At 47.6% G+C, this 27,361-nt stretch overlaps 1 protein-coding gene across 1 annotated transcript; it reads right to left on the bottom strand.

Annotated features, from left to right (window-relative positions):
- Positions 1–27,078, bottom strand: crfb1 (cytokine receptor family member b1; the record flags this gene model as incomplete). Its single annotated transcript, XM_079230993.1, has 7 exons — positions 27,028–27,078; positions 23,332–23,452; positions 17,629–17,795; positions 5,554–5,717; positions 3,162–3,318; positions 2,877–3,001; positions 1–780 (listed from the first exon to the last, which is right to left on the bottom strand). Exons 1-7 carry the CDS (start codon positions 27,074–27,076, stop codon positions 1–3), a joined length of 1,563 nt encoding a protein of 520 aa, XP_079087119.1. The 5' UTR covers positions 27,077–27,078.
- Positions 27,079–27,361: the final 283 nt, after the last annotated feature.

Here is a 27,361-nt window from a genome sequence, read left to right as displayed (position 1 = left end):
TCATGCGTGTCCCATATACCCGGAAAATCCCCCCTCCTCCCCCCCCTCCTCCCCCTCCTCCTCCTCCTGCGTTTCTCCATCACAGGCACTGAGGCAGCCAGACGACGTGGCCATGCGTCTGGCTTCATACCCACCCTCAGTAACGTCTTCTTGTGGAGGCGACATTAATGCCACAGCTGCCCAATCATCCGTTAATGAGTCTGTGTGCTTCAGAGTCCGTTTGGACTCCGTGGGCAGTAGAGGCTCCAGATCCGACAGTTTCACAAAGTCTGAGAGAGATTCTCTTCTATTCTGCTCTCCTCCCTCTTCCTCACACACAGCCAGTGCAGCGAGGGTGACAGAGAACAGATTGATATTGCCAAAGCTCTCACACACCACCTCCTCCTCCTCCTGCTGCTCTTCATCCTCCTCTTCATCCTCCACCGTACCTGTGACTGGACCCTCGGGCATGACAGAAACCTCTGTTCCTTCAGCTTTGGCCTGGTTTTGGTCGAGCCCCCCATGTCTCCCGGAGACCGCTGACAACTTGCTGTTCGCTGACATGTCAACAGAGTCCTGGCAGGAACTTTGCCCAGAGGATAGCGCTGCGTCTCTGTCCATGTAGACGTTTTCTCCTTCCTCTTCCTCCTCCTCCTCCTCATACGCGTCAGTGCCCCTGGTGGCGCTTTGTGGAGCTGGGGGATTGTGGCACCTCTTCGGTTTCTCCGTCTCTGCGCCAATGGAGATCTTGTCAGGGACCGTCCTCTCTGGTGTTAGGGTGGAGCCTTGGCTGAGAACCTCCTAGATCGGCAAAGAGGGAACAAAGAAATAGAGACAGAGGAGGGAGGAGAAGTTGGGGAATATGTCAGTGAGATGGATCAACAGGGTATCATCTAATCAACTCAATCAAATGATGGCACTGGAGGTGAGCAAAGGCAGCAGGTGTTCAGTGTGACATTTGATGGCTAATATGCAGCTACAACATCTTCTAAACAGCAGTGAGCGAGTGCTCTGCCAACAGGAAGCTGGACTTACTCTTTGGTATTAGGTTTCAATGTATGAAGGATCGTTAGTTTTAGAAAATTACAGAAATTCTTGCACACATCCGATGATGTTTGACAATCCAACAAGCACATGGTGAGAAGCACAGACCTCAAAGTGCAGTTAAAGAAGAAGGAAGAGTGAGAAGGACCAACTTGTCAATAAGGGGGATGTATTGGCAGAAATGGATTATAATATTCATACTTATGTTTTCATTTGTATGTAATAACCCGAAACGAAGAAAAAGAAGGCTGTTTTTGTTAGCTTAGAAGGAGCCCTGCATATCTCTTCCACACAATCCGCTATGTTGCATCGTTATGTTTCTGCAGGAGCCGGACAAACCAAACACTGGCTTCAGGGAGAGCTTGTGTGTTTTTCCATCAGCGGAAGGCTGGAGGGATTATGAGCAGAGGGGTATTGAGATGCCACTATGAGACACACTGCACCTTTAGAAAAGGTACATTAATATAGCAGCAAACAACAATATGCTATATAAAGATATAGGCCGTTTCTCAATCAGCGTTCTTCTCTGTACTCGTGTTCTCTGGACTCGTGAAACGTCATCAGTCGCGGCCCAAGTACTGTTCCAATTCAAAAGTCCGCTTCTCGCCAAGAACGGTGAAAATGCCCGGATGTGACTTGATCCGCCCATTTTACCCAGGATGCATCAGAGCAGACTTGAGCGTACTTGAGAGAGCCAATATCCCAGAATGCATTTCGAACCAGCAAACGGGGAACGATGACGGATGAGAATACTCATAACTGAAAGTTGATATTCTCTGAATACTACCGTTGTTGAGTCACAACATTTAAGTTTAGGATGTTTTCAGGCCAGAAGTTAGTTTAAGCGTCAAATCTGTGGTCGCTTTCTCAAGAATCGGCCGACTTAAAAAGATACGCTGACGGGTTGAGGTCCTGCTCGCGGGACCGTGAGCCCCGCAGCACCGGGCCGTCAGCGCTCTGCTGCCCGCCGACAGCAGCCTGATCTCGGCTGGACTTTTTGAAATGATCCGCTGGCTCCGATGTCTCCGTATCGATTAAACATGAGATATTATTCTGTTTCGAGCATTTAACAAGCAAGCAATTATTATTCATGCACAGTCACATTAAATCAGTTTGACTGAGGGAAAGGTTAAGGTTTATAACTTAAGATTTTAATTTAACTTTTACTTTGAACTACAGCGGTGTCTTAGTACTTTTGACCGGATTGTTTGCAATTATATGTGTATCTATATATCTATATAGATATATAGATATAAAAAAAAAGCATTTATAAACATATTATATCTACAATTATATGTGTATCTATATAAGTATTTATATAAAATACATATTTATAAACACAACATATATACAATGATATGTGTATGTCTGTGAAACCAGTACAAAAAAAGCAGGGTTGTCATATTTTGTTTGACTGTAAAAATACTTTACAGTGAAGAATCAGAGTAACCATGACAACAACAGCTGAGGTGGTGACGTCATCAAGTCAGCTGCTGTTCCAACTGCAGAAAGACCGTCCTGCGTTCTCCTGTCTTTTGAAGTCTAAGTCCAGACTCCAAAAGTTCACAAGTCCGTACTTGTGTACTTGGGTATTGAGAAACGGCCTGGGTGTCTACCTGAGTCCCTCTCCCTGCTTTGTCACGTGCTTTAGGTCATGTGACCCTTCCCTAATGTCTGGCTCACATCTGCAGCTCTGCACTGCGGTTATCATGATAATGCTGAAAATGTTAGCGCCGTTAGCGATGAGCCACTGGCTCAGCGCTAAGAGAATCTCAGATCTTAAAATGCTTGAAGGAATAGTTTTACATTTTTAATTGTAAATTTGTACAGACATAAATACTTATGTTTCTTACATTGAGTACTCTGGGCAGAGTTTTTAGTTTACACATGAATCCAGTGTAGTAGAGGAACAACAAGAAGCCCGTCAGGACACCACTAGCCATCAGAAGAGCAGCAACTGCACCTAAAACAACAGAGTCTGAAGACATACACAGTTAGTGCTTTGCGCTGGCTATTTACTATGCTGGAGCATGTCGAAAGCAACAGCCCCAAACATGCTTACCTGTCCCGTATGATAAGACATTATTTTTGATCTCACCATATCCAGGTGCAAATACAGATATGAAGGTTCAGCTCACCTCCGCTTGGCTCCACAATGCTAGTGAAGATGCAATTCCAGGCGGATGGCTCAGTGTTTCTGTTGATATTAATCTTTGTGTGCACCTGCACACAGTACTCCGTGCCAACCTGCAGGTTTTTCACAGTATACGTCTTGTTTGGTGTTAAGGCGGACTCCTGCAGGTAAAATATGGACAAATAAGTGAAATGATTTCCATGTGAGCCTCCTTCGTGACCCCAGCACCCCGTACATTCCTACCACGTGAATCGGTCCCTGCATTGGGTTTAAAGCTTGTTTCACTGTGGGCAGCCATGTTATCTTTCCTAGTAGTCTTTATGAGCCGCTGCTGGATAACAGGTAGAGTAAAGTTCTTACTCTGTCCGTCAGCGTTTGCACAGGGAATTCTACGTGACCGAATCACTGAGTAACGTACAGAGGGCCGAGGTCGCAGGTGGCACCATTTCCACTCCAAAGAGGAGACTGGAGTTTCAGTTATAGTGGTTTTTGTCTGAGGCAAATGATCGTAGTTAAAAATTAAAAGGGCAGAGGAATAAGTCATTTGGATATACAACTGTTCCTTTTCAAGGCAGACAGACTTGTCAAAGCAGAAAAGGGACAGGCCCAATTAATAGTCTAAGATCAGGCACTGCATTATGTATATCTCCACGGCCAGTGGCGGTTCTACATGTAATTACGCCCCGGGCGAGACCCCCTCCGAGCGCCCTTCAATAGAATATTTGAATAAAACACAGAGAATCAATGCACACAATTCTGTATAAAAGTGCCAACAAAAAAAAAATGAACAAGAGCAGATATACAATAATATAAAATATTAAGAATAATATACAAATACAATATAGAATAAATAAACACACATGTAAACACACACTAAAGAAAATCTAATTATTACACGAAGAACAGAAAACAAACCAAAACTAAAACTTAACCTTCCTGGCCTACTTTGATGCAAAATCATCAATAATGTCATCATATGAAATCTACTGACTTAAGCCCACTAATTGCATTAGAGCAGCGGTCCCCAACCCCCGGGCCGCGGCCCGGTACCGGTCCGTGGGTCCCTTGGTACTGGGCCGCAGAGAAAGAATTCATAAAAAAAAAAAAAAGTCGGAAAAATGTTTTATTTTGAAAAAAGACCGGATACATCCGTCTGTGCGTAGCCTCAAACGTAACCTCTTGACACGTTTCCCCAAAAGTGAAACTTAAAAGTCCGTTACAACTCAGTGTTCTGGATTAAAATCAAGGCAGAGTTACTGAGATCTGACCCTGCCTCCATTCCAACATCCTGTCTTTGTGAAGCGGGTTTTAATGAAGTGACAGAGTGACATAAAGGTTTAAGGTACGGAGTAGAGTCAGTAGACTGGACATGAACAACAGACGTCGGGGCTCGGTCTTTTTCTCCCGTCACCCCGAGACGGACCGGCTCGTAGCAGAGAAACAAGCTCAGGGCTCCACTAATGCAGCGTCATGGTGATGTGTATCTTTATGCACTTTATAATTGTCTTCATGCCGGTCGTATTACGTCATATTTATTACGTCATATTTATTACGTCATATTTATTACGTCATATTTTTCGCACACCGTGAAGGCCGGTCCGCGAAAATGCGCCCCCTCCCCTTCCCCCCCCTCACACATGATCTGTAGACGGCACCTTCTTAGCAAGCAGGGTCGCTTGCAGCTGCAGGTGGCGCCAATTTGCCAATTCCCCACACAGTGATATGATAGATAATTGAAAAGCGCTTCGCGGCCCAGATGATATATTTTTTTTAAGTGGTCGTGCCGCCCCCCACGTGACATGAAAAGGTGCCGCCCCGGGCGGCTGCCCGGTTCGCCCGTGCCCAAAACCGCCCCTGTCCATGTCCTCGTCATCAGGCTTTGGCCCCGTCTGTAGAGCAAATATTAGTGCACTTTGGAGACACAAGGGAGACCTATAAAAGTACAGCCCATTTACCCACGTTCATGCTCTGACATGCTTTACTGGGACACTACATGGAATGGGGCCACGTGGAAGTTTTTAACTGTGCTCTTTCTGCTTTGACAAGTTAAAAGGTGAGCTGTGAAAAAGGTCTCGTGAGTTAGGGTTCAGATAATATATGCAGTGTTCAGGAGAGCAAATACACTGAGAAGCAGTACAATAAAAAGCACTAAACAAAATATGATGTGATATTTAGTGAATCAAATGTAGGAGTTGGTCCAGTAGTGTGTAATATACAGTTTGCTGTAATTCCTTGCTACGGTCTGCTAAATTTAACTCCAATGAGGCTCCTTCCAGAGAAGCTCGGCCATTACAACATTTGTGTTTAACTGGTTGTGTCTACATTACAGGTTTAGAAGAATTAAAGTAAATGTTAGATTTCATCATACACAATACAGTTCAAAATGTTTGTCTTACCACTGCTCCTTTATGTTTCCTCCAAGACACCATGAACTGAGAACCGGGGTAGATTTTCTTGACATCTTTGATTCCTGAGCTCCGGTCAGCTTCAGGGAGTGAAATGTTGATCTGGATGCAGTTGCCACATCCAGCCAGAGAGACTATTGGAGGACCTATTATGGCTTGTTAGAAAAAAGAAAACACAAGGACATTCTTTTTAAATAAAAAGTTAAAAAAGGGTGGCAGAGTGGGTGTATGGCATAAGTGTCAAACTCAAGGTTATATATTACGGGCCAAATCCGACCCGCCACGTCACTATATGTCAGCATATGGTCATCTTAAAATTAAAGTCTTTGCTGCTTTACAGTGTACAGTGACCATAGACTACATCTCCCACAATGCATATTGATTTGGTGACCCACTATTGAACGGCATCCTACCGCGAGAAAGCAGTGTTTCCATATCGCCGTTGAACTAAAGAGTGATTAACTTGAAAATGATCGACAAATAATCCCAAAATGTCCAAAACCACCTACAGCACCAATCACATGGTCAAGTTCACAGACGACATAACCCTGGTCTCATTACCGAGGATCCCTGCAGGACATATATGACACCCGCCTCACCCGCAAAGTGACCATGACCCCTGCTACCCCTCACCCGGTCTCCTCAGGCTCCTGCCCTCTGGGAGGAGATACCGGAGCCTCCATGCTCCACCACCAGGTTGTCAACCAGTTACTCCACCACCAGGTTGTCAACCAGTTACTCCACCACCAGGTTGTCAACCAGTTACTCCACCACCAGGTTGTCAACCAGTTACTCCACCACCAGGTTGTCAACCAGTTACTCCACCACCAGGTTGTCAACCAGTTACTCCACCATCAGGTTGTCAACCAGTTACTCCACCACCAGGCTGTCAACCAGTTACTCCACCACCAGGTTGTCAACCAGTTACTCCACCACCAGGTTGTCAACCAGTTACTCTACCACCAGGTTGTCAACCAGTTACTCTACCACCAGGTTGTCAACCAGTTACTCCACCACCAGGTTGTCAACCAGTTACTCCACCATCAGGTTGTCAACCAGTTACTCCACCATCAGGTTGTCAACCAGTTACTCCACCACCAGGCTGTCAACCAGTTACTCCACCACCAGGTTGTCAACCAGTTACTCCACCACCAGGTTGTCAACCAGTTACTCTACCACCAGGTTGTCAACCAGTTACTCCACCACCAGGTTGTCAACCAGTTACTCCACCATCAGGTTGTCAACCAGTTACTCCACCACCAGGCTGTCAACCAGTTACTCCACCACCAGGTTGTCAACCAGTTACTCCACCACCAGGTTGTCAACCAGTTACTCCACCACCAGGCTGTCAACCAGTTACTCCACCACCAGGCTGTCAACCAGTTACTCCACCACCAGGTTGTCAACCAGTTACTCCACCACCAGGTTGTCAACCAGTTACTCCACCACCAGGCTGTCAACCAGTTACTCCACCACCAGGCTGTCAACCAGTAACTCCACCACCAGGTTGTCAACCAGTTACTCCACCACCAGGTTGTCAAACAGCTCCACCACCAGGCTGTCAACCAGTTACTCCACCACCAGGTTGTCAAACAGCGCCGCCACCAGGCTGTCAACCAGTTACTCTACCACCAGACTGTCAACCAGTTACTCCACCACCAGCCTGTCAACCAGTTACTCCACCACCAGACTGTCAACCAGTTACTCTACCACCAGACTGTCAACCAGTTACTCCACCACCAGGCTGTCAAACAGCTTCACCACCAGGCTGTCAGACAGCTTCACCACCAGACTGTCAAACAGCTCCACCACCAGGTTGTCAAACAGCTCCACCACCAGGCTGTCAAACAGCTTCACCACCAGACTGTCAAACAGCTCCACCACCAGGCTGTCAAACAGCTCCACCACCAGGTTGTTAAACAGCTCCACCACCAGGCTGTTAAACAGCTCCACCACCAGGTTGTTAAACAGCTCCACCACCAGGTTGTTAAACAGCTTCACCACCAGGCTGTCAAACAGCTCCACCACCAGGCTGTTAAACAGCTCCACCACCAGGCTGTCAACCAGTTACTCCACCACCAGGTTGTTAAACAGCTCCACCACCAGGTTGTTAAACAGCTCCACCACCAGGCTGTTAAACAGCTCCACCACCAGGCTGTTAAACAGCTTCACCACCAGGTTGTTAAACAGCTCCACCACCAGGCTGTCAAACAGCTCCACCACCAGGCAGTCAAACAGCTCCACCACCAGGCTGTTAAACAGCTCCACCACCAGGCTGTTAAACAGCTTCACCACCAGGTTGTTAAACAGCTTCACCACCAGGTTGTCAACCAGTTACTCCACCACCAGGCTGTCAACCAGTTACTCCACCACCAGGCTGTTAACCAGTTACTCCACCACCAGGTTGTCAACCAGTTACTCCACCACCAGGTTGTCAACCAGTTACTCCACCACCAGGCTGTCAACCAGTTACTCCACCACCAGGCTGTCAACCAGTAACTCCACCACCAGGTTGTCAACCAGTTACTCCACCACCAGGTTGTCAAACAGCTCCACCACCAGGCTGTCAACCAGTTACTCCACCACCAGGTTGTCAAACAGCGCCGCCACCAGGCTGTCAACCAGTTACTCTACCACCAGACTGTCAACCAGTTACTCCACCACCAGACTGTCAACCAGTTACTCCACCACCAGACTGTCAACCAGTTACTCTACCACCAGACTGTCAACCAGTTACTCCACCACCAGGCTGTCAAACAGCTTCACCACCAGGCTGTCAGACAGCTTCACCACCAGGCTGTCAAACAGCTTCACCACCAGGCTGTCAACCAGTTACTCCACCACCAGGCTGTCAAACAGCTCCACCACCAGGCAGTCAAACAGCTTCACCACCAGGCTGTCAACCAGTTACTCCACCACCAGGCTGTTAAACAGCTTCACCACCAGGCAGTCAAACAGCTCCACCACCAGGCAGTCAAACATCTCCACCACCAGGCAGTCAAACAGCTCCACCACCAGACTGTCAACCAGTTACTCCACCACCAGGTTGTCAAACAGCTCCACCACCAGGCTGTCAAACAGCTCCACCACCAGGTTTTTAAACAGCTTCACCACCAGGCAGTCAACCAGCTTCACCACCAGGCTGTTAAACAGCTTCACCACCAGGTTGTTAAACAGCTTCACCACCAGGCTGTCAACCAGTTACTCCACGACCAGGTTGTTAAACAGCTCCACCACCAGGTTGTTAAACAGCTCCACCACCAGGCTGTTAAACAGCTCCACCACCAGGCTGTTAAACAGCTTCACCACCAGGTTGTTAAACAGCTTCACCACCAGGCTGTCAACCAGTTACTCCACCACCAGGTTGTTAAACAGCTCCACCACCAGGCTGTCAAACAGCTCCACCACCAGGCAGTCAAACAGCTCCACCACCAGGCTGTTAAACAGCTCCACCACCAGGCTGTTAAACAGCTTCACCACCAGGTTGTTAAACAGCTTCACCACCAGGTTGTCAACCAGTTACTCCACCACCAGGCTGTCAACCAGTTACTCCACCACCAGGCTGTTAACCAGTTACTCCACCACCAGGTTGTCAACCAGTTACTCCACCACCAGGTTGTCAACCAGTTACTCCACCACCAGGCTGTCAACCAGTTACTCCACCACCAGGCTGTCAACCAGTAACTCCACCACCAGGTTGTCAACCAGTTACTCCACCACCAGGTTGTCAAACAGCTCCACCACCAGGCTGTCAACCAGTTACTCCACCACCAGGTTGTCAAACAGCGCCGCCACCAGGCTGTCAACCAGTTACTCTACCACCAGACTGTCAACCAGTTACTCCACCACCAGACTGTCAACCAGTTACTCCACCACCAGACTGTCAACCAGTTACTCTACCACCAGACTGTCAACCAGTTACTCCACCACCAGGCTGTCAAACAGCTTCACCACCAGGCTGTCAGACAGCTTCACCACCAGACTGTCAAACAGCTCCACCACCAGGTTGTCAAACAGCTCCACCACCAGGCTGTTAAACAGCTCCACCACCAGGTTGTTAAACAGCTCCACCACCAGGTTGTTAAACAGCTCCACCACCAGGCTGTTAAACAGCTCCACCACCAGGTTGTTAAACAGCTCCACCACCAGGTTGTTAAACAGCTTCACCACCAGGCTGTCAAACAGCTTCACCACCAGGCTGTCAAACAGCTCCACCACCAGGCTGTCAAACAGCTTCACCACCAGGCTGTCAACCAGTTACTCCACCACCAGGTTGTTAAACAGCTCCACCACCAGGTTGTTAAACAGCTCCACCACCAGGCTGTTAAACAGCTCCACCACCAGGCTGTTAAACAGCTTCACCACCAGGTTGTTAAACAGCTTCACCACCAGGCTGTCAACCAGTTACTCCACCACCAGGTTGTTAAACAGCTCCACCACCAGGCTGTCAAACAGCTCCACCACCAGGCAGTCAAACAGCTCCACCACCAGGCTGTTAAACAGCTCCACCACCAGGCTGTTAAACAGCTTCACCACCAGGTTGTTAAACAGCTTCACCACCAGGTTGTCAACCAGTTACTCCACCACCAGGCTGTCAACCAGTTACTCCACCACCAGGCTGTTAACCAGTTACTCCACCACCAGGTTGTCAACCAGTTACTCCACCACCAGGTTGTCAACCAGTTACTCCACCACCAGGCTGTCAACCAGTTACTCCACCACCAGGTTGTCAACCAGTTACTCCACCACCAGGTTGTCAACCAGTTACTCCACCACCAGGTTGTCAACCAGTTACTCCACCACCAGGCTGTCAACCAGTTACTCCACCACCAGGTTGTTAAACAGCTCCACCACCAGGTTGTTAAACAGCTCCACCACCAGGTTGTTAAACAGCTCCACCACCAGGTTGTTAAACAGCTTCACCACCAGGCTGTCAAACAGCTTCACCACCAGGCTGTCAAACAGCTCCACCACCAGGCTGTCAAACAGCTTCACCACCAGGCTGTCAAACAGCTTCACCACCAGGCTGTCAACCAGTTACTCCACCACCAGGCTGTCAAACAGCTCCACCACCAGGCTGTTAAACAGCTTCACCACCAGGCTGTCAACCAGTTACTCCACCACCAGGCTGTTAAACAGCTTCACCACCAGGCAGTCAAACAGCTCCACCACCAGGCAGTCAAACAGCTCCACCACCAGGCAGTCAAACAGCTCCACCACCAGACTGTCAACCAGTTACTCCACCACCAGGTTGTCAAACAGCTCCACCACCAGGCTGTCAAACAGCTCCACCACCAGGCTGTCAAACAGCTCCACCACCAGGTTTTTAAACAGCTCCACCACCAGGCAGTCAAACAGCTCCACCACCAGGCAGTCAACCAGCTTCACCACCAGGCTGTTAAACAGCTTCACCACCAGGTTGTTAAACAGCTTCACCACCAGGCTGTCAACCAGTTACTCCACCACCAGGCTGTTAAACAGCTTCACCACCAGGCAGTCAAACAGCTCCACCACCAGGCAGTCAAACAGCTCCACCACCAGGCAGTCAAACAGCTCCACCACCAGACTGTCAACCAGTTACTCCACCACCAGGTTGTCAAACAGCTCCACCACCAGGCTGTCAAACAGCTCCACCACCAGGCTGTCAAACAGCTCCACCACCAGGTTTTTAAACAGCTCCACCACCAGGCAGTCAAACAGCTCCACCACCAGGCAGTCAACCAGCTTCACCACCAGGCTGTTAAACAGCTTCACCACCAGGTTGTTAAACAGCTTCACCACCAGGCTGTCAACCAGTTACTCCACCACCAGGTTGTTAAACAGCTCCACCACCAGGCTGTTAAACAGCTCCACCACCAGGCTGTTAAACAGCTTCACCACCAGGTTGTTAAACAGCTTCACCACCAGGCTGTCAACCAGTTACTCCACCACCAGGTTGTTAAACAGCTCCACCACCAGGCTGTTAAACAGCTCCACCACCAGGCTGTTAAACAGCTCCACCACCAGGCTGTTAAACAGCTCCACCACCAGGTTGTTAAACAGCTCCACCACCAGGCTGTTAAACAGCTTCACCACCAGGCAGTCAAACAGCTCCACCACCAGGCAGTCAAACAGCTCCACCACCAGGCAGTCAAACAGCTCCACCACCAGACTGTCAACCAGTTACTCCACCACCAGGTTGTCAAACAGCTCCACCACCAGGCTGTCAAACAGCTCCACCACCAGGCTGTCAACCAGTTACTCCACCACCAGGTTGTCAAACAGCTCCACCACCAGGCTGTCAAACAGCTCCACCACCAGGTTTTTAAACAGCTCCACCACCAGGCAGTCAAACAGCTCCACCACCAGGCTGTTAAACAGCTCCACCACCAGGCAGTCAAACAGCTCCACCACCAGGCAGTCAAACAGCTCCACCACCAGGCAGTTAAACAGCTCCACCACCAGGCTGTTAAACAGCTCCACCACCAGGCAGTCAAACAGCTCCACCACCAGGCAGTCAAACAGCTCCACCACCAGGTTGATAAACAGCTCCACCACCAGGTTGCTAAACAGCTCCACCACCAGGTTGTCAAACAGCTTCACCACCAGGCTGTCAAACAGCTTCACCACCAGGCTGTCAAACAGCTCCACCACCAGGCTGTCAAACAGCTTCACCACCAGGCTGTCAAACAGCTCCACCACCAGGTTGTCAAACAGCTTCACCACCAGGCTGTCAAACAGCTTCACCACCAGGCTGTCAACCAGTTACTCCACCACCAGGTTGTTAAACAGCTCCACCACCAGGTTGTCAAACAGCTTCACCACCAGGTTGTCAAACAGCTTCACCACCAGGCTGTCAACCAGTTACTCCACCACCAGGCTGTTAAACAGCTCCACCACCAGGTTGTTAAACAGCTTCACCACCAGGCTGTCAACCAGTTACTCCACCACCAGGTTGTTAAACAGCTCCACCACCAGGTTGTTAAACAGCTTCACCACCAGGCAGTCAACCAGCTTCACCACCAGGCTGTTAAACAGCTTCACCACCAGGTTGTTAAACAGCTTCACCACCAGGCTGTCAACCAGTTACTCCACCACCAGGCTGTTAAACAGCTCCACCACCAGGTTGTTAAACAGCTTCACCACCAGGCTGTCAACCAGTTACTCCACCACCAGGTTGTTAAACAGCTCCACCACCAGGTTGTTAAACAGCTCCACCACCAGGCTGTCAAACAGCTCCACCACCAGGCTGTTAAACAGCTTCACCACCAGGTTGTTAAACAGCTTCACCACCAGGCTGTCAACCAGTTACTCCACCACCAGGTTGTTAAACAGCTCCACCACCAGGTTGTTAAACAGCGCCACCACCAGGTTGTTAAACAGCTCCACCACCAGGTTGTTAAACAGCGCCACCACCAGGCTGTTAAACAGCTTCACCACCAGGTTGTTAAACAGCTCCACCACCAGGTTGTTAAACAGCTCCACCACCAGGTTGTTAAACAGCGCCACCACCAGGCTGTCAGGAAGCTGAACTCTCTGACTTTGAAGAAGATAAAGATTGACGCAGAGTGAAGGCCATTTAAAGAAGATGGGAAAGCAAATACATGTTTGTGCTTCAAGCCGGTAAGTCTTCTGTGTTATCAGGCAGTGTCGGTGATGAAGGAATACAATGCGAGCAGGTGTGCCCAGACCACATAAAGCTTTGTGAGCAGCAGGTGTGCCCCATACACACACAGCTTTGTGAGCAGAAGGTGTGCCCAGACCACATAAAGCTTTGTGAGCAGGTGTGCCCCCTACACACAGCTACGTGAGCAGCAGGTGTGCCCCATACCACACACACAGCTATGTGAGCAGCAGGTGTGCCCCCTACACACAGCTATGTGAGCAGCAGGTGTGCCCCCTACACACAGCTATGTGAGCAGCAGGTGTGCCCCATACACACACAGCTATGTGAGCAGCAGGTGTGCCCTCTACACACGCAGCTATGTGAGCAGCAGGTGTGCCCCTACACACACAGCTATGTGAGCAGCAGGTGTGCCCCATTCACACACAGCTTTGTGAGCAGCAGGTGTGCCCCCTACACACACAGCTATGTGAGCAGCAGGTGTGCCCCCTACACACACAGCTATGTGAGCAGCAGGTGTGCCCCTACACACACAGCTACGTGAGCAGCAGGTGTGCCCCCTACACACGCAGCTATGTGAGCAGCAGGTGTGCCCCTACACACACAGCTATGTGAGCAGCAGGTGTGCCCCATTCACACACAGCTTTGTGAGCAGCAGGTGTGCCCCCTACACACACACAGCTATGTGAGCAGCAGGTGTGCCCCCTACACACAGCTATGTGAGCAGCAGGTGTGCCCCTACACACACAGCTATGTGAGCAGGTGTGCCCCCTACACACACAGCTATGTGAGCAGGTGTGCCCCATACACACACAGCTATGTGAACAGCAGGTGTGCCCCTACACACACAGCTATGTGAGCAGCAGGTGTGCCCCCTACACACACAGCTATGTGAGCAGGTGTGCCCCCTACACACACAGCTATGTGAGCAGGTGTGCGCCATACAACACACAGCTATGTGAGCAGCAGGTGTGCCCCATACCACACACACAGCTATGTGAGCAGCAGGTGTGCCCCATACCACACACAGGTATGTGAGCAGGTGTGCCCCGTACACACACAGCTATGTGAGCAGCAGGTGTGCCCCATACCACACACACACCTATGTGAGCAGCAGGTGTGCCCCATACCACACACACACAGCTATGTGAGCAGCAGGTGTGCCCCATACCACACACACAGCTATGTGAGCAGCAGGTATGCCCCATACCACACACACAGCTATGTGAGCAGCAGGTATGCCCCATACCACACACACAGCTATCTGAGCAGCAGGTGTGCCCCATACCACACACACAGCTATGTGAGCAGCAGGTGTGCCCCATACCACACACACAGCTATGTGAGCAGCAGGTGTGCCCCATACCACACACAGCTATGTGAGCAGCAGGTGTGCCCCTACACACACAGCTACGTGAGCAGCAGGTGTGCCCCCTACACACACAGCTATGTGAGCAGCAGGTGTGCCCCTACACACACAGCTATGTGAGCAGCAGGTGTGCCCCCTACACACACAGCTATGTGAGCAGCAGGTGTGCCCCCTACACACACAGCTATGTGAGCAGCAGGTGTGCCCCTACACACACAGCTACGTGAGCAGCAGGTGTGCCCCTACACACACAGCTACGTGAGCAGCAGGTGTGCCCCATACACACACAGCTACGTGAGCAGCAGGTGTGCCCCATACCACACACACAGCTATGTGAGCAGCAGGTGTGCCCCATACTACACACAGGTATGTGAGCAGGTGTGCCCCATACCACACACACAGCTATGTGAGCAGCAGGTGTGCCCCATACCACACACAGCTATGTGAGCAGCAGGTGTGCCCCATACCACACACAGGTATGTGAGCAGGTGTGCCCCATACCACACACACAGCTATGTGAGCAGCAGGTGTGCCCCATACCACACACAGCTATGTGAGCAGCAGGTGTGCCCCTACACACACAGCTATGTGAGCAGCAGGTGTGCCCCATACCACACACACAGCTATGTGAGCAGCAGGTGTGCCCCCTACACACAGCTATGTGAGCAGCAGGTGTGCCCCCTACACACAGCTATGTGAGCAGCAGGTGTGCCCCCTACACACACAGCTACGTGAGCAGCAGGTGTGCCCCCTACACACACAGCTATGTGAGCAGCAGGTGTGCCCCTACACACACAGCTACGTGAGCAGCAGGTGTGCCCCCTACACACACAGCTATGTGAGCAGCAGGTGTGCCCCCTACACACACAGCTATGTGAGCAGCAGGTGTGCCCCATACCACACACAGCTATGTGAGCAGCAGGTGTGCCCCATACCACACACAGGTATGTGAGCAGGTGTGCCCCATACCACACACACAGCTATGTGAGCAGCAGGTGTGCCCCATACCACACACAGCTATGTGAGCAGCAGGTGTGCCCCTACACACACAGCTATGTGAGCAGCAGGTGTGCCCCATACCACACACACAGCTATGTGAGCAGCAGGTGTGCCCCCTACACACAGCTATGTGAGCAGCAGGTGTGCCCCTACACACAGCTATGTGAGCAGCAGGTGTGCCCCCTACACACACAGCTACGTGAGCAGCAGGTGTGCCCCCTACACACACAGCTATGTGAGCAGCAGGTGTGCCCCTACACACACAGCTACGTGAGCAGCAGGTGTGCCCCCTACACACACACAGCTATGTGAGCAGCAGGTGTGCCCCCTACACACACAGCTATGTGAGCAGCAGGTGTGCCCCTACACACACAGCTACGTGAGCAGCAGGTGTGCCCCTACACACACAGCTACGTGAGCAGCAGGTGTGCCCCCTACACACACAGCTACGTGAGCAGCAGGTGTGCCCCATACCACACACACAGCTATGTGAGCAGCAGGTGTGCCCCATACCACACACAGGTATGTGAGCAGGTGTGCCCCATACCACACACACAGCTATGTGAGCAGCAGGTGTGCCCCATACCACACACAGCTATGTGAGCAGGTGTGCCCCGTACACACACAGCTATGTGAGCAGCAAGTGTGCCCCATACCACACTCAGGTATGTGAGCAGCAGGTGTGCCCCAGTCCACATCTGTGACACAGGTTCTCAGCAGCTCACAACTATGTGTTGTACCAGAGTTATGTCATTCTCAACTGTGACACAAAAGCTTTGAACAAAGTGAATGTAATAACGTGCATTTGATCTTTGTCTTTATTTTCTTTTTTTAAAGTGTGATCTTTGATAGAGTAATGGGGCTTTCTTAACCCTAAATTAAATGGATTTCTGTTGTAATAAAAGAGAAATTAGCGTACTTATATTTTCATATTTATATAAATGCATGTACAATATTTTTACACTTGAATAAACACTACACAAATGCAAATGTGCTAGGGAGTAACTGTGTTACAGTTAAGCGGCCCTTTGAGGGAAGCCATAATGCTGATGTGGCCCAGGGTGAAAAAGAGAACTCATCTGTATTGAATTGGAGTCAGCTTCTCATGTGGTGTCATTTTTTAGTCCTCACAATTCTATGCGTGTATAAGGATCATTTTCCATCTAACAAATCGTAGGGCATTTTGCAACACAGGAAATAAATCTCGACGTGGTTACCTACTATAGCTAATCGACAGGGTTCATTTTTTTATTGACTTTTCAGACCCTAAAATAAATGTAACACTAATTTCAGCCTCCCCGTGCAGAAACTATGGCCTCCAATGGATGGGGGTTTCTGTGGACCGATCAACCGCCAGACAGAGTGAGCTAAAGCGTCGCTATACAAACATGCTAGCAACGCTGAGCTTGCATTTCCTTTTCAGATGTCCTCGTTTATTGTCGGCATGCATTTCAGCATGCTGCCGTGGTAACAATGTCAATGTAATATTTAACATGTTTATCATGTCCATCATCTTAGTTTAGCGTGTTAGCATGACAACATTTAGAAGGTGTATGGTCATAAACCAAAGTATTAGACATGTTATGACCAGCTGAGGGCATTCAATGATAACACAGGTGATCACCTACCACATTTAATGACAACCCATCTCATAGTTGAGATATTTCAACCACTACCACCATTGCAGAAGATGGTGAAGCGAGATTACCTCATTAATAGAGCACCTGTCAAAACTCATACGAAAGTTTTCTACCATGAAGAGAGAATCATTTGGAAAACACGATGGATTCGTCTCTTGGTTTAAGTCACACTCATCGTGGACACCATGATTCATTTGGTATGTTGGTTTCCCTCAGCCAAGAGTAAAAGCCTTTTTGAACATTTTCAGTATTATTATTATTATTATTATTATTATTATTTTTACATGGAGGGAAACTAATTTATTGACTGATCATTTCAGCCTTAGTTAACATCTTAGCTCTAGCTGATAATACGTTGAAATGAGGAAAATAGCAAAATCCCTCTCATCTACGTCCCTAATAGAGTCAATAAGACTGGGTCTCATCGGTCAGCGACAAATCATCATTATACTTACTCTGCAACGGGTCGAAGGTGACATTGCTGGATTCCCGGGACAGGGTCTGGTTGAAGGATGTCTGCACCGTCAGGACGTACTTCATGATGTAGTTTGGGTTTGGAACTCTCAGCTGGAATGACGTCGTATTGGAGTACGACACATGTTTCCTTTTATGCCCGCTTACCCTGCACAAAGAAAACACAATAACATGTCATGTCATGCTTTCAGTGCTCTCATTATCCCAGGTTCATTATTTGTTCAGCTGCCTAGGGGGAAGGAAACAAAACTATTACAAGTCTCAAGTAGGTATGATTATGTACCAGTCTTTTAAAGTGCAGCGCTTATGAACAAGGAGCTGAGATGTTTTACTTGCCTGAGACCAAGGGAAAAAATGTTATTGTATATTTATTAGAACATTTCCTGTGATTAAACATGTTCTTGGAGCATTTGTAGTTTGAATGACAATTTGCTTAGAGACCTGTTAGGAAGTTAAACAGGTCATAATTATTCTCTTATATCTGTTTTATATTACTTTGAAAACAGCAAACAACTGTATTTATTAGCACCTAAAACAAGATCACATTTGACCACATCATGATAACTTCGCCCAATAGTTTGAGTCTTTTGAGCTTGAACGCATCATAATGGAACTGAATGGACCTCCACGACCTGTTAGCTGATGAAAGCTGTGCCGGGGAGGCCGCGTTTAGTGATGACTCAGCAGCCTGCGTGAGCGTCAACGAACTGCCAGAAACACAGGGAAAGCATTAATGTCCAGACTGTAATTAAAACTCTTCTTAAATGTGTAACATGTTTTCATTCACCCGAAACTAAGAATGTGTTCCTTTGCTCAGAAAAAGCTGTTTATATCTACATAGGGAGGTTTCTACAGTAGCCCAGAACGGACACAGACCCAAACCCTGAGCCCCCAAACCCCGAGCCCTCAAACCCCGAGCCCCCAAACCCCGAGCCCCCAAACCCCGAGCCCCCAAACCCCGAGCCCTCAAACCCCGAGCCCCCAAACCCCGAGCCCCCAAACCCCGAGCCCCCAAACCCCGAACCCTCAAACCCCGAGCCCCCAAACCCCGAGCCCTCAAACCCCGAGCCCCCAAACCCCGAGCCCTCAAACCCCGAGCCCCCAAACCCCGAACCCTCAAACCCCGAACCCTCAAACCCCGAACCCTCAAACCCCGAGCCCTCAAACCCCGAGCCCTCAAACCCTGAGCCCCCAAACCCCGAGCCCTCAAACCCCGAACCCTCAAACCCCGAACCCTCAAACCCCGAGCCCTCAAACCCTGAGCCCTCAAACCCTGAACCCTCAAACCCTGAACCCTCAAACCCTGAACCCTCAGGGACTCACTGGCATCACCTGCTAACTGGTGTGAGAGACTGTTGTGTGGATTTATTTTATACTTTTTATTTCCAGATTTGAACGTCTTCCAGGCTTTTTCCTCACAAGATGAGAAGTCATATAAAATAATCTATTTACTCGTTTTTGTCACAGCTTCAATAACAAAATGAAATGTTTGATGAATAAATCTGTGTACAAAAATATTCTATATAATTTCAGCTTGCATTCCTCTGATTTCATGCGTTTTATGTTCCATCTTTAATCCTTAATGTTGTTGTGTAAATGTTATTTATCGGGCTTTTTATGTCTCCATTCTTCTATTGGTAACTGCGTGTTTAACGTCACATTGCAATGAATTGTGGGTAATTCCCTTGGGCAAAGTCGGCATCTAATGCTGCCTAATGGAAAGGTTCATAGAGGGCTCAACATGTCTGAGAGACTCAAACACTCGACGATGTGACAGAACCAAATTATAAATAACTTATAATTTGGTTTTGAGTTTATTGTTTTAAAAATGTTATATCAAACTTTAGAAACACGTGGAATCATGAGGAAGAAGCGAGTATTGGTAGAGTAGCCCCGAGTATTAATACAACCCAAAAGAACCCATCCCTCCCTGCAGGCCGTAGTTCTCCCACTGATTTCATTTATTTAGAGCGTTGCAACCTTCAGGTGTTGGCTAACGACAGACCGATCTCTGACCTTCCCTTCCTCTCTGAGATGCAAACCAGCTGTGTGACTATAACCATAGTTTATTTGAGGACTTTCAGTCAGTATCAGAGTGCATCATAGCACAGAGACTGGTGATAATTCCTCAGGACTTTACTGCTTCAGACAAAGGACTGGTCTCTGTAACATTGAGCATTAAAGCCTCTGTGCACAGCGCTGTGCACCACCAATACAAAATGAACACACAGAAAAAAAAGATCTAAGAGTGAAATATGATCAGAATCCTAATGCATATGATTCACTGTCCAACAATGATGTTAACGGAGAGGATCGAGCTGAAATAAGTGGTTTTAAGTGTAATGCAGTTAAACACAGTGAACAGATGTATCTAAATACGTGAGCCTTTAAAGCAGACACTAAAGCTGAAGTGGCTCCTCTCTGTGGAATAAGTGATCATGTCCGTCCCCTACCATGGAAGAAAAAAGCAGTTCTGCTGTGTCTACATGTTGTGGGAGTCACAAAAAATTTCGCGACGGAAATTCTTTACATTGATTTTATATGTAATCTACTCATGCAAAACATGTGCTTTGTGTTTGGAGAGAGCATAAGAGTCACCAACACCTTTCCACTTCAACCAGTGTTTCATTGAAATAGCATGGTTTTAAGCATGAATCTGGTGTTGCAACAAGTATTTGGTAGTACTGATTTCATGGCTTTTTATTTTAGACCAATCTCAAAATGACATGTTATGAATCTCATCCATTGGTATGTTCTGTCCATTGCTGTGTTTATGGTCTGGACAGTTTATTTTTCTTTTAGCGAGATCTATAAAAACTATTGCCGGATCTCATGTACGCAATTTTTTTCTTCTTCTTTTATAGCAGTTTTAGTAGTTCAATACGACACAGATCATTGGCATATTCCAGACGGTGATAATGCCCCGAAACACATCCTACACTGCTGCTTCAGTTCTGTCCCTTGAGGCAAATACTTTGCAGACATGTCCGCCTTCACAGTGACCATACGACACTGAAATACACACAATGAACACTCAAATCCCATCACAATATCTTTTTATAAGAGCGGTTGAATGATCAGTTCCCTAAAACCTCTCTGTGGTCACAGCTGCACACACACACGACGCCTGAGGGATGGAACCAAACCCCAGCGACACAGCGCCTCGGCTACCGGCAAAGAAAGCAGCCAGGTGTTCCATCCAAGAAGAACACCTGACTGCACAACAGTGGAAGCCATGGTCAGACAGACCCTGTACTGTCTGACAACATATATATTTGTAATTCTGATTTAAAAAGATATTTTCATTAATACTGGCTATTTTCCATGTGAATATAAAATAGATACAACATGTCCAAACATTGCGGTCATATCAGGTGCACAGCTCTAATGTCTGACTGCAGAACATACATACTAATGACGTGAACATCAAACATCGTCTTGTGTACTGCATGCTTCCTTCAAGACGGTTTTTTTTTTGGCCGAATCAAACAAACTATAACCAAATGAAATGGTACGCTTTGAATACGCAGAAAGCAGACACCTGTAATTCTTTCCTTTCAACAAAGGCTGGAAGCGTAGTGTTTAAAGCTCTAACCATTAACCACAACGTCCTCCAGTTTACTAAGAACCGTTGATGCATGTTGGCACACAGCTCTTTCCTTTGTCTCTCTACTGTCTCTCTAGTACAGGAGCTGAGGACAGGTTATAAATCTATGCATATTTTCTTTGAAGGAAACTGGGAGCTGCCCTGTAGAAGGCTCTGGACCGGATGATGCACATGTCTGACTTGGGGTGGCGAGGAGTCTGAATGAGGTGGAGCTGAGGGAATGAGGAACAACAAGACGTTGCAGTGGATCTGGTGGGAGAAAGAAAGCCAATTGAGTTTTCTTTTGTTTACGACTGGTGTAATCTGGGTTGAAATGGCAGAGATCTGACCAAGAGGGAAGATGAAGAGAGCTCAGAGTACGGAGCCTCGGGGAACACCTTGTGTGATGTAAAGACCATTTCCACTCCGACCATTACGTCAGATCATTCACCCGTTCACACTCATTCATACTATGCAAAGTGCCACCTGATGGCTTTAAACCAGGATTTTAAGGGTTGGAGTTTTCAAGGAAGCTGACACTTCCATGGGACAATGAGGGCACACAGCTGTGTTAAGTATGTGAAGTTACATCTGATGCCGTGTTGGGACGTAAACTAGCTCAGCTAAATGAAAAGTAAACTGTGCTAGATCTGTTTACCTGACGTTTGGGCACCATGTTACTGTCCACTTCCAGCTGTATTGATACCACCACATTTCGAGATCTCAGCAATCATCTTAGTGAGCGCAATATTATCATAACTACTAGCACTGATGGCTGGAGCAACAAAAATAAAAACCAAGATGTAATTTATTGTTTTCCTTTAAGAGACCGCTCCCTGTAGTCCCAAATAAAAACAATGGTGTGTTATGTTATTAGTGTGGACATGTACATGTTCCCAAATATGACTTTAATCCTTTTTAATGGCTTTAACTAACATGAAGGCAATTTAAAAGAATACTAAACATACATTTTAGCTGGCAGATTTGGTGACGGCAGGATGGGATTTGAAGAAGAATGGACAATGCTACCAAACACATAGAGGATTCTTTTCTTTACAGCTCAAGGAAACCTGCAGGCAGACCTCTTAGTCGTTCAAAAGTAATGAGCCAAAACGTAAAGTCTCATAAATGGCCTCACAGTGGCATTAACCAGTAACGTGGCCTGACTTTCCATCAGTGTTTCATATACAACACAAGATGTTTCAGAGACAGTCTGATAACGAACAAGCAAACCTCCTCGGTGGAAGTAATCCCAAACATGTGTCCACACATTTAGCCTGAAGAGACACGTACAGATCTATACTGCACCTCCCACCTCAGTTAGACCACAGTAGAGCTGTGATGGAACAGATAAGTAGATGGAGAATATACTGGGAACCCATCGGAAATTTGGGGGAAAAAATAGCTGCTTTTTGGAAATATATATATATATATATATATATATATATATATATATATATATATATATATATATATATATATTTTAATTAAAAACACTAGGTCTCTTTGTAATTTTTTTCAATACTACTGTCAACATGCTACCTACTACACTTTCTTAACTGATACCACAAGGCTTTTAAAAAAATGTTTTAATTCCATAAAACATGTTTTTCATTGAACAAAATAAATTAGACTTGTAAATTATCCTATGAATTCACTTTTGCGTCTTAAAAGCAAAAACATGTATATCCTGTTAATGGATTAAAGAAGATTGAAGTGGGATTTCATCTGAAAAGGAGGACTATTTTACAAAAACCTAATAAATGATGGAAATGCAAGAGGGAGCTGGATGATACCATCTATCAGCTGTTTATTATGTTTATTGAGATCATTATTCTTTGTTAGTTACTTATTTATTTAATGCTTTCAATGATAATAAACACAAGATAGGTTTCAATAAAAAAGAGACCAAACTTGATACACAAGCAACTGTACAAACACTTGGCCTCAATAAAAGAAAAAAGCACAACAATAATTTGACTAACTTCTTGCCACCTTTGAGAGCAGAGTACAGACTGATAGGATGAGTTCTCCTTCCCGAGGAGAGAAATGGCCTCAGGGCACATTTGGTAGGAAATGTCAGCAAGACAGACTTTACCTCCTGCTGATCTTGAACTGGCTTCCTGCTGGTGTGCCAAGGCCAGGGTCCCAATGCAGGACATGGTGGAAGTTGACCGAGTGGACTCTGGCATTGACCGGAGCAGGAAGGGGACCGAGCACTGTGTGAGGAGGGTAACACGATGAAGAGGAGGGTAACACGATGAAGAGGAGGTTAACACCATGAAGAGGAGGGTAACACGATGAAGAGGAGGGTAACACCATGAAGAGGAGGGTAACACGATGAAGAGGAGGGTAACACCATGAAGAGGAGGGTAACACGATGAAGAGGAGGGTAACACGATGAAGAGGAGGGTAACACCATGAAGAGGAGGGTAACACGATGAAGAGGAGGGTAACACCATGAAGAGGAGGGTAACACCATGAAGAGGAGGTTAACACGATGAAGAGGAGGGTAACACCATGAAGAGGAGGTTAACACGATGAAGAGGAGGGTAACACCATGAAGAGGAGGGTAACACCATGAAGAGGAGGGTAACACCATGAAGAGGAGGGTAACACGATGAAGAGGAGGGTAACACCATGAAGAGGAGGGTAACACCATGAAGAGGAGGGTAACACGATGAAGAGGAGGGTAACACCATGAAGAGGAGGGTAACACCATGAAGAGGAGGGTAACACCATGAAGAGGAGGGTAACACGATGAAGAGGAGGGTAACACCATGAAGAGGAGGGTAACACCATGAAGAGGAGGTTAACACGATGAAGAGGAGGGTAACACCATGAAGAGGAGGTTAACACGATGAAGAGGAGGGTAACACCATGAAGAGGAGGGTAACACCATGAAGAGGAGGGCAACACACGATGAAGAGGAGGGTAACACGATGAAGAGGAGGGTAACACCATGAAGAGGAGGGTAACACGATGAAGAGGAGGGTAACACCATGAAGAGGAGGGTAACACCATGAAGAGGAGGGTAACACACGATGAAGAGGAGGGGAACACCATGAAGAGGAGGGTAACACACGATGAAGAGGAGGGCAACACCATGAAGAGGAGGGTAACACACGATGAAGAGGAGGGTAACACGATGAAGAGGAGGGCAACACACGATAAAGAGGAGGGTAACACCATGAAAAGGAGGGTAACACCATGAAGAGGAGGGTAACACGATGAAGAGGAGGGTAACACCATGAAGAGGAGGGTAACACCATGAAGAGCAGGGTAACACACGATGAAGAGGAGGGTAACACGATGAAGAGGAGGGTAACACACGATGAAGAGGAGGGTAACACACGATGAAGAGGAGGGTAACACCATGAAGAGGAGGGTAACACGATGAAGAGGAGGGTAACACCATGAAGAGGAGGGTAACACCATGAAGAGGAGGGTAACACCATGAAGAGGAGGGCAACACACGATGAAGAGGAGGGTAACACCATGAAGAGGAGGGTAACAAGATGAAGAGGAGGGTAACACGATGAAGAGGAGGGCAACACACGATGAAGAGGAGGGTAACACACGATGAAGAGGAGGGTAACACCATGAAGAGGAGGGTAACACCATGAAGAGGAGGGTAACACGATGAAGAGGAGGGTAACACACGATGAAGAGGAGGGTAACACCATGAAGAGGAGGGTAACACCATGAAGAGGAGGGTAACACACAATGAAGAGGAGTGTAACACCATGAAGAGGAGGGTAACACACGATGAAGAGGAGGGTAACACCATGAAGAGGAGGGTAACACCATGAAGAGGAGGGTAACACGATGAAGAGGAGGGTAACACACGATGAAGAGGAGGGTAACACCATGAAGAGGAGGGCAACACACGATGAAGAGGAGTGTAACACCATGAAGAGGAGGGTAACACACGATGAAGAGGAGGGTAACACCATGAAGAGGAGGGTAACACCATGAAGAGGAGGGTAACACCATGAAGAGGAGGGTAACACACCATGAAGAGGAGGGTAACACACGATGAAGAGGAGGGTAACACACGATGAAGAGGAGGGTAACACCATGAAGAGGAGGGTAACACCATGAAGAGCAGGGTAACACACGATGAAGAGGAGGGTAACACCATGAAGAGGAGGTTAACACACGATGAAGAGGAGGTTAACACACGATGAAGAGGAGGTTAACACACGATGAAGAGGAGGGTAACACCATGAAGAGGAGGGTAACACACGATGAAGAGGAGGGTAACACACGGTGAAGAGGAGGTTAACACCATGAAGAGGAGGGTAACACATGATGAAGAGGAGGGTAACACCATGAAGAGGAGGGTAACACACGATGAAGAGGAGGGTAACACCATGAAGAGGAGGGTAACACACGATGAAGAGGAGGTTAACGCGTGATGAAGAGGAGGTTAACGCGTGATGAAGAGGAGGTTAACGCGTGATGAAGAGGAGGTTAACGCGTGATGAAGAGGAGGTTAACGCGTGATGAAAAGGAGGTTAACACGTGATGAAGAGGAGGTTAACGCGTGATGAAGAGGAGGTTAACGCGTGATGAAGAGGAGGTTAACACGTGATGAAGAGGAGGTTAATGCGTGATGAAGAGGAGGTTAACACGTGATGAAGAGGAGGTTAACGTGTGATGAAGAGGAGGTTAACGCGTGATGAAGAGGAGGTTAACACGTAATGAAGAGGAGGTTAACGCGTGATGAAGAGGAGGTTAACGCGTGATGAAGAGGAGGTTAACACGTAATGAAGAGGAGGTTAACGCGTGATGAAGAGGAGGTTAACACGTGATGAAGAGGAGGTTAACACGTGATGAAGAGGAGGTTAACGTGTGATGAAGAGGAGGTTAACGTGTGATGAAGAGGAGGTTAACACGTGATGAAGAGGAGGTTAACGCGTGATGAAGAGGAAGTTAACGTGTGATGAAGAGGAGGTTAACACGTGATGAAGAGGAGGTTAACACGTGATGAAGAGGAGGTTAACGTGTGATGAAGAGGAGGTTAACGCGTGATGAAGAGGAGGTTAACGCGTGATGAAGAGGAGGTTAACACGTGATGAAGAGGAGGTTAACACGTGATGAAGAGGAGGTTAACGTGTGATGAAGAGGAGGTTAACGTGTGATGAAGAGGAGGTTAACACGTGATGAAGAGGAGGTTAACGCGTGATGAAGAGGAAGTTAACGTGTGATGAAGAGGAGGTTAACACGTGATGAAGAGGAGGTTAACACGTGATGAAGAGGAGGTTAACGTGTGATGAAGAGGAGGTTAACGCGTGATGAAGAGGAGGTTAACGTGTGATGAAGAGGAGGTTAACACGTGATGAAGAGGAGGTTAACGTGTGATGAAGAGGAGGTTAACGCGTGATGAAGAGGAGTTTAACGTGTGATGAAGAGGAGGTTAACACGTGATGAAGAGGAGGTTAACGTGTGATGAAGAGGAGGTTAACGCGTGATGAAGAGGAGGTTAACACGTGATGAAGAGGAGGTTAACGCGTGATGAAGAGGAGGTTAACGCGTGATGAAGAGGAGGTTAACGCGTGATGAAGAGGAGGTTAACTTGTGATGAAGAGGAGGTTAACGCGTGATGAAGAGGAGGTTAACGCGTGATGAAGAGGAGGTTAACGTGTGATGAGGACAGCAAGGTGCGAAGACACACCTGCAGCAGGGCAGGTAACTGAAGAGGCACGTCAGGACAATGCTATCTCAGGTATTCACTGGGCGTTGCTGTAAACATGCAATCCACTTCTCTGAATGGACTTGGTTTACTCACCGGAATCAAGAAGGAATGTGAGATAAAGCACAAGAGGCCACCGGCTCATCCTGTCATGAAGCACCGGCTCATCCTGTCATGAAGCACCGGCTCATCCTGTCATGAAGCACCGGCTCATCCTGTCATGAAGCACCGGAGGCTGCATGGTCTTCATACTGTTTAAATACAGACAACATGTTCATACTGTTATAATACAGACAACATGTTCATACTGTTATAATACAGACAACATGTTCATACTGTTATAATACAGACAACATGTTCATACTGTTATAATACAGACAACATGTTCATACTGTTATAATACAGACAACATGTTCATACTGTTATAATA

The sequence above is a fragment of the Taurulus bubalis genome (assembly GCF_910589615.1).
Source record: "Taurulus bubalis genome assembly, chromosome: 15".
In the NCBI taxonomy this organism is placed as follows: Eukaryota; Metazoa; Chordata; class Actinopteri; order Perciformes; family Cottidae; genus Taurulus; species Taurulus bubalis.
Note: the sequence above shows the minus strand (reverse complement) of the source record. Positions and strands in the feature narration are given on the sequence as shown.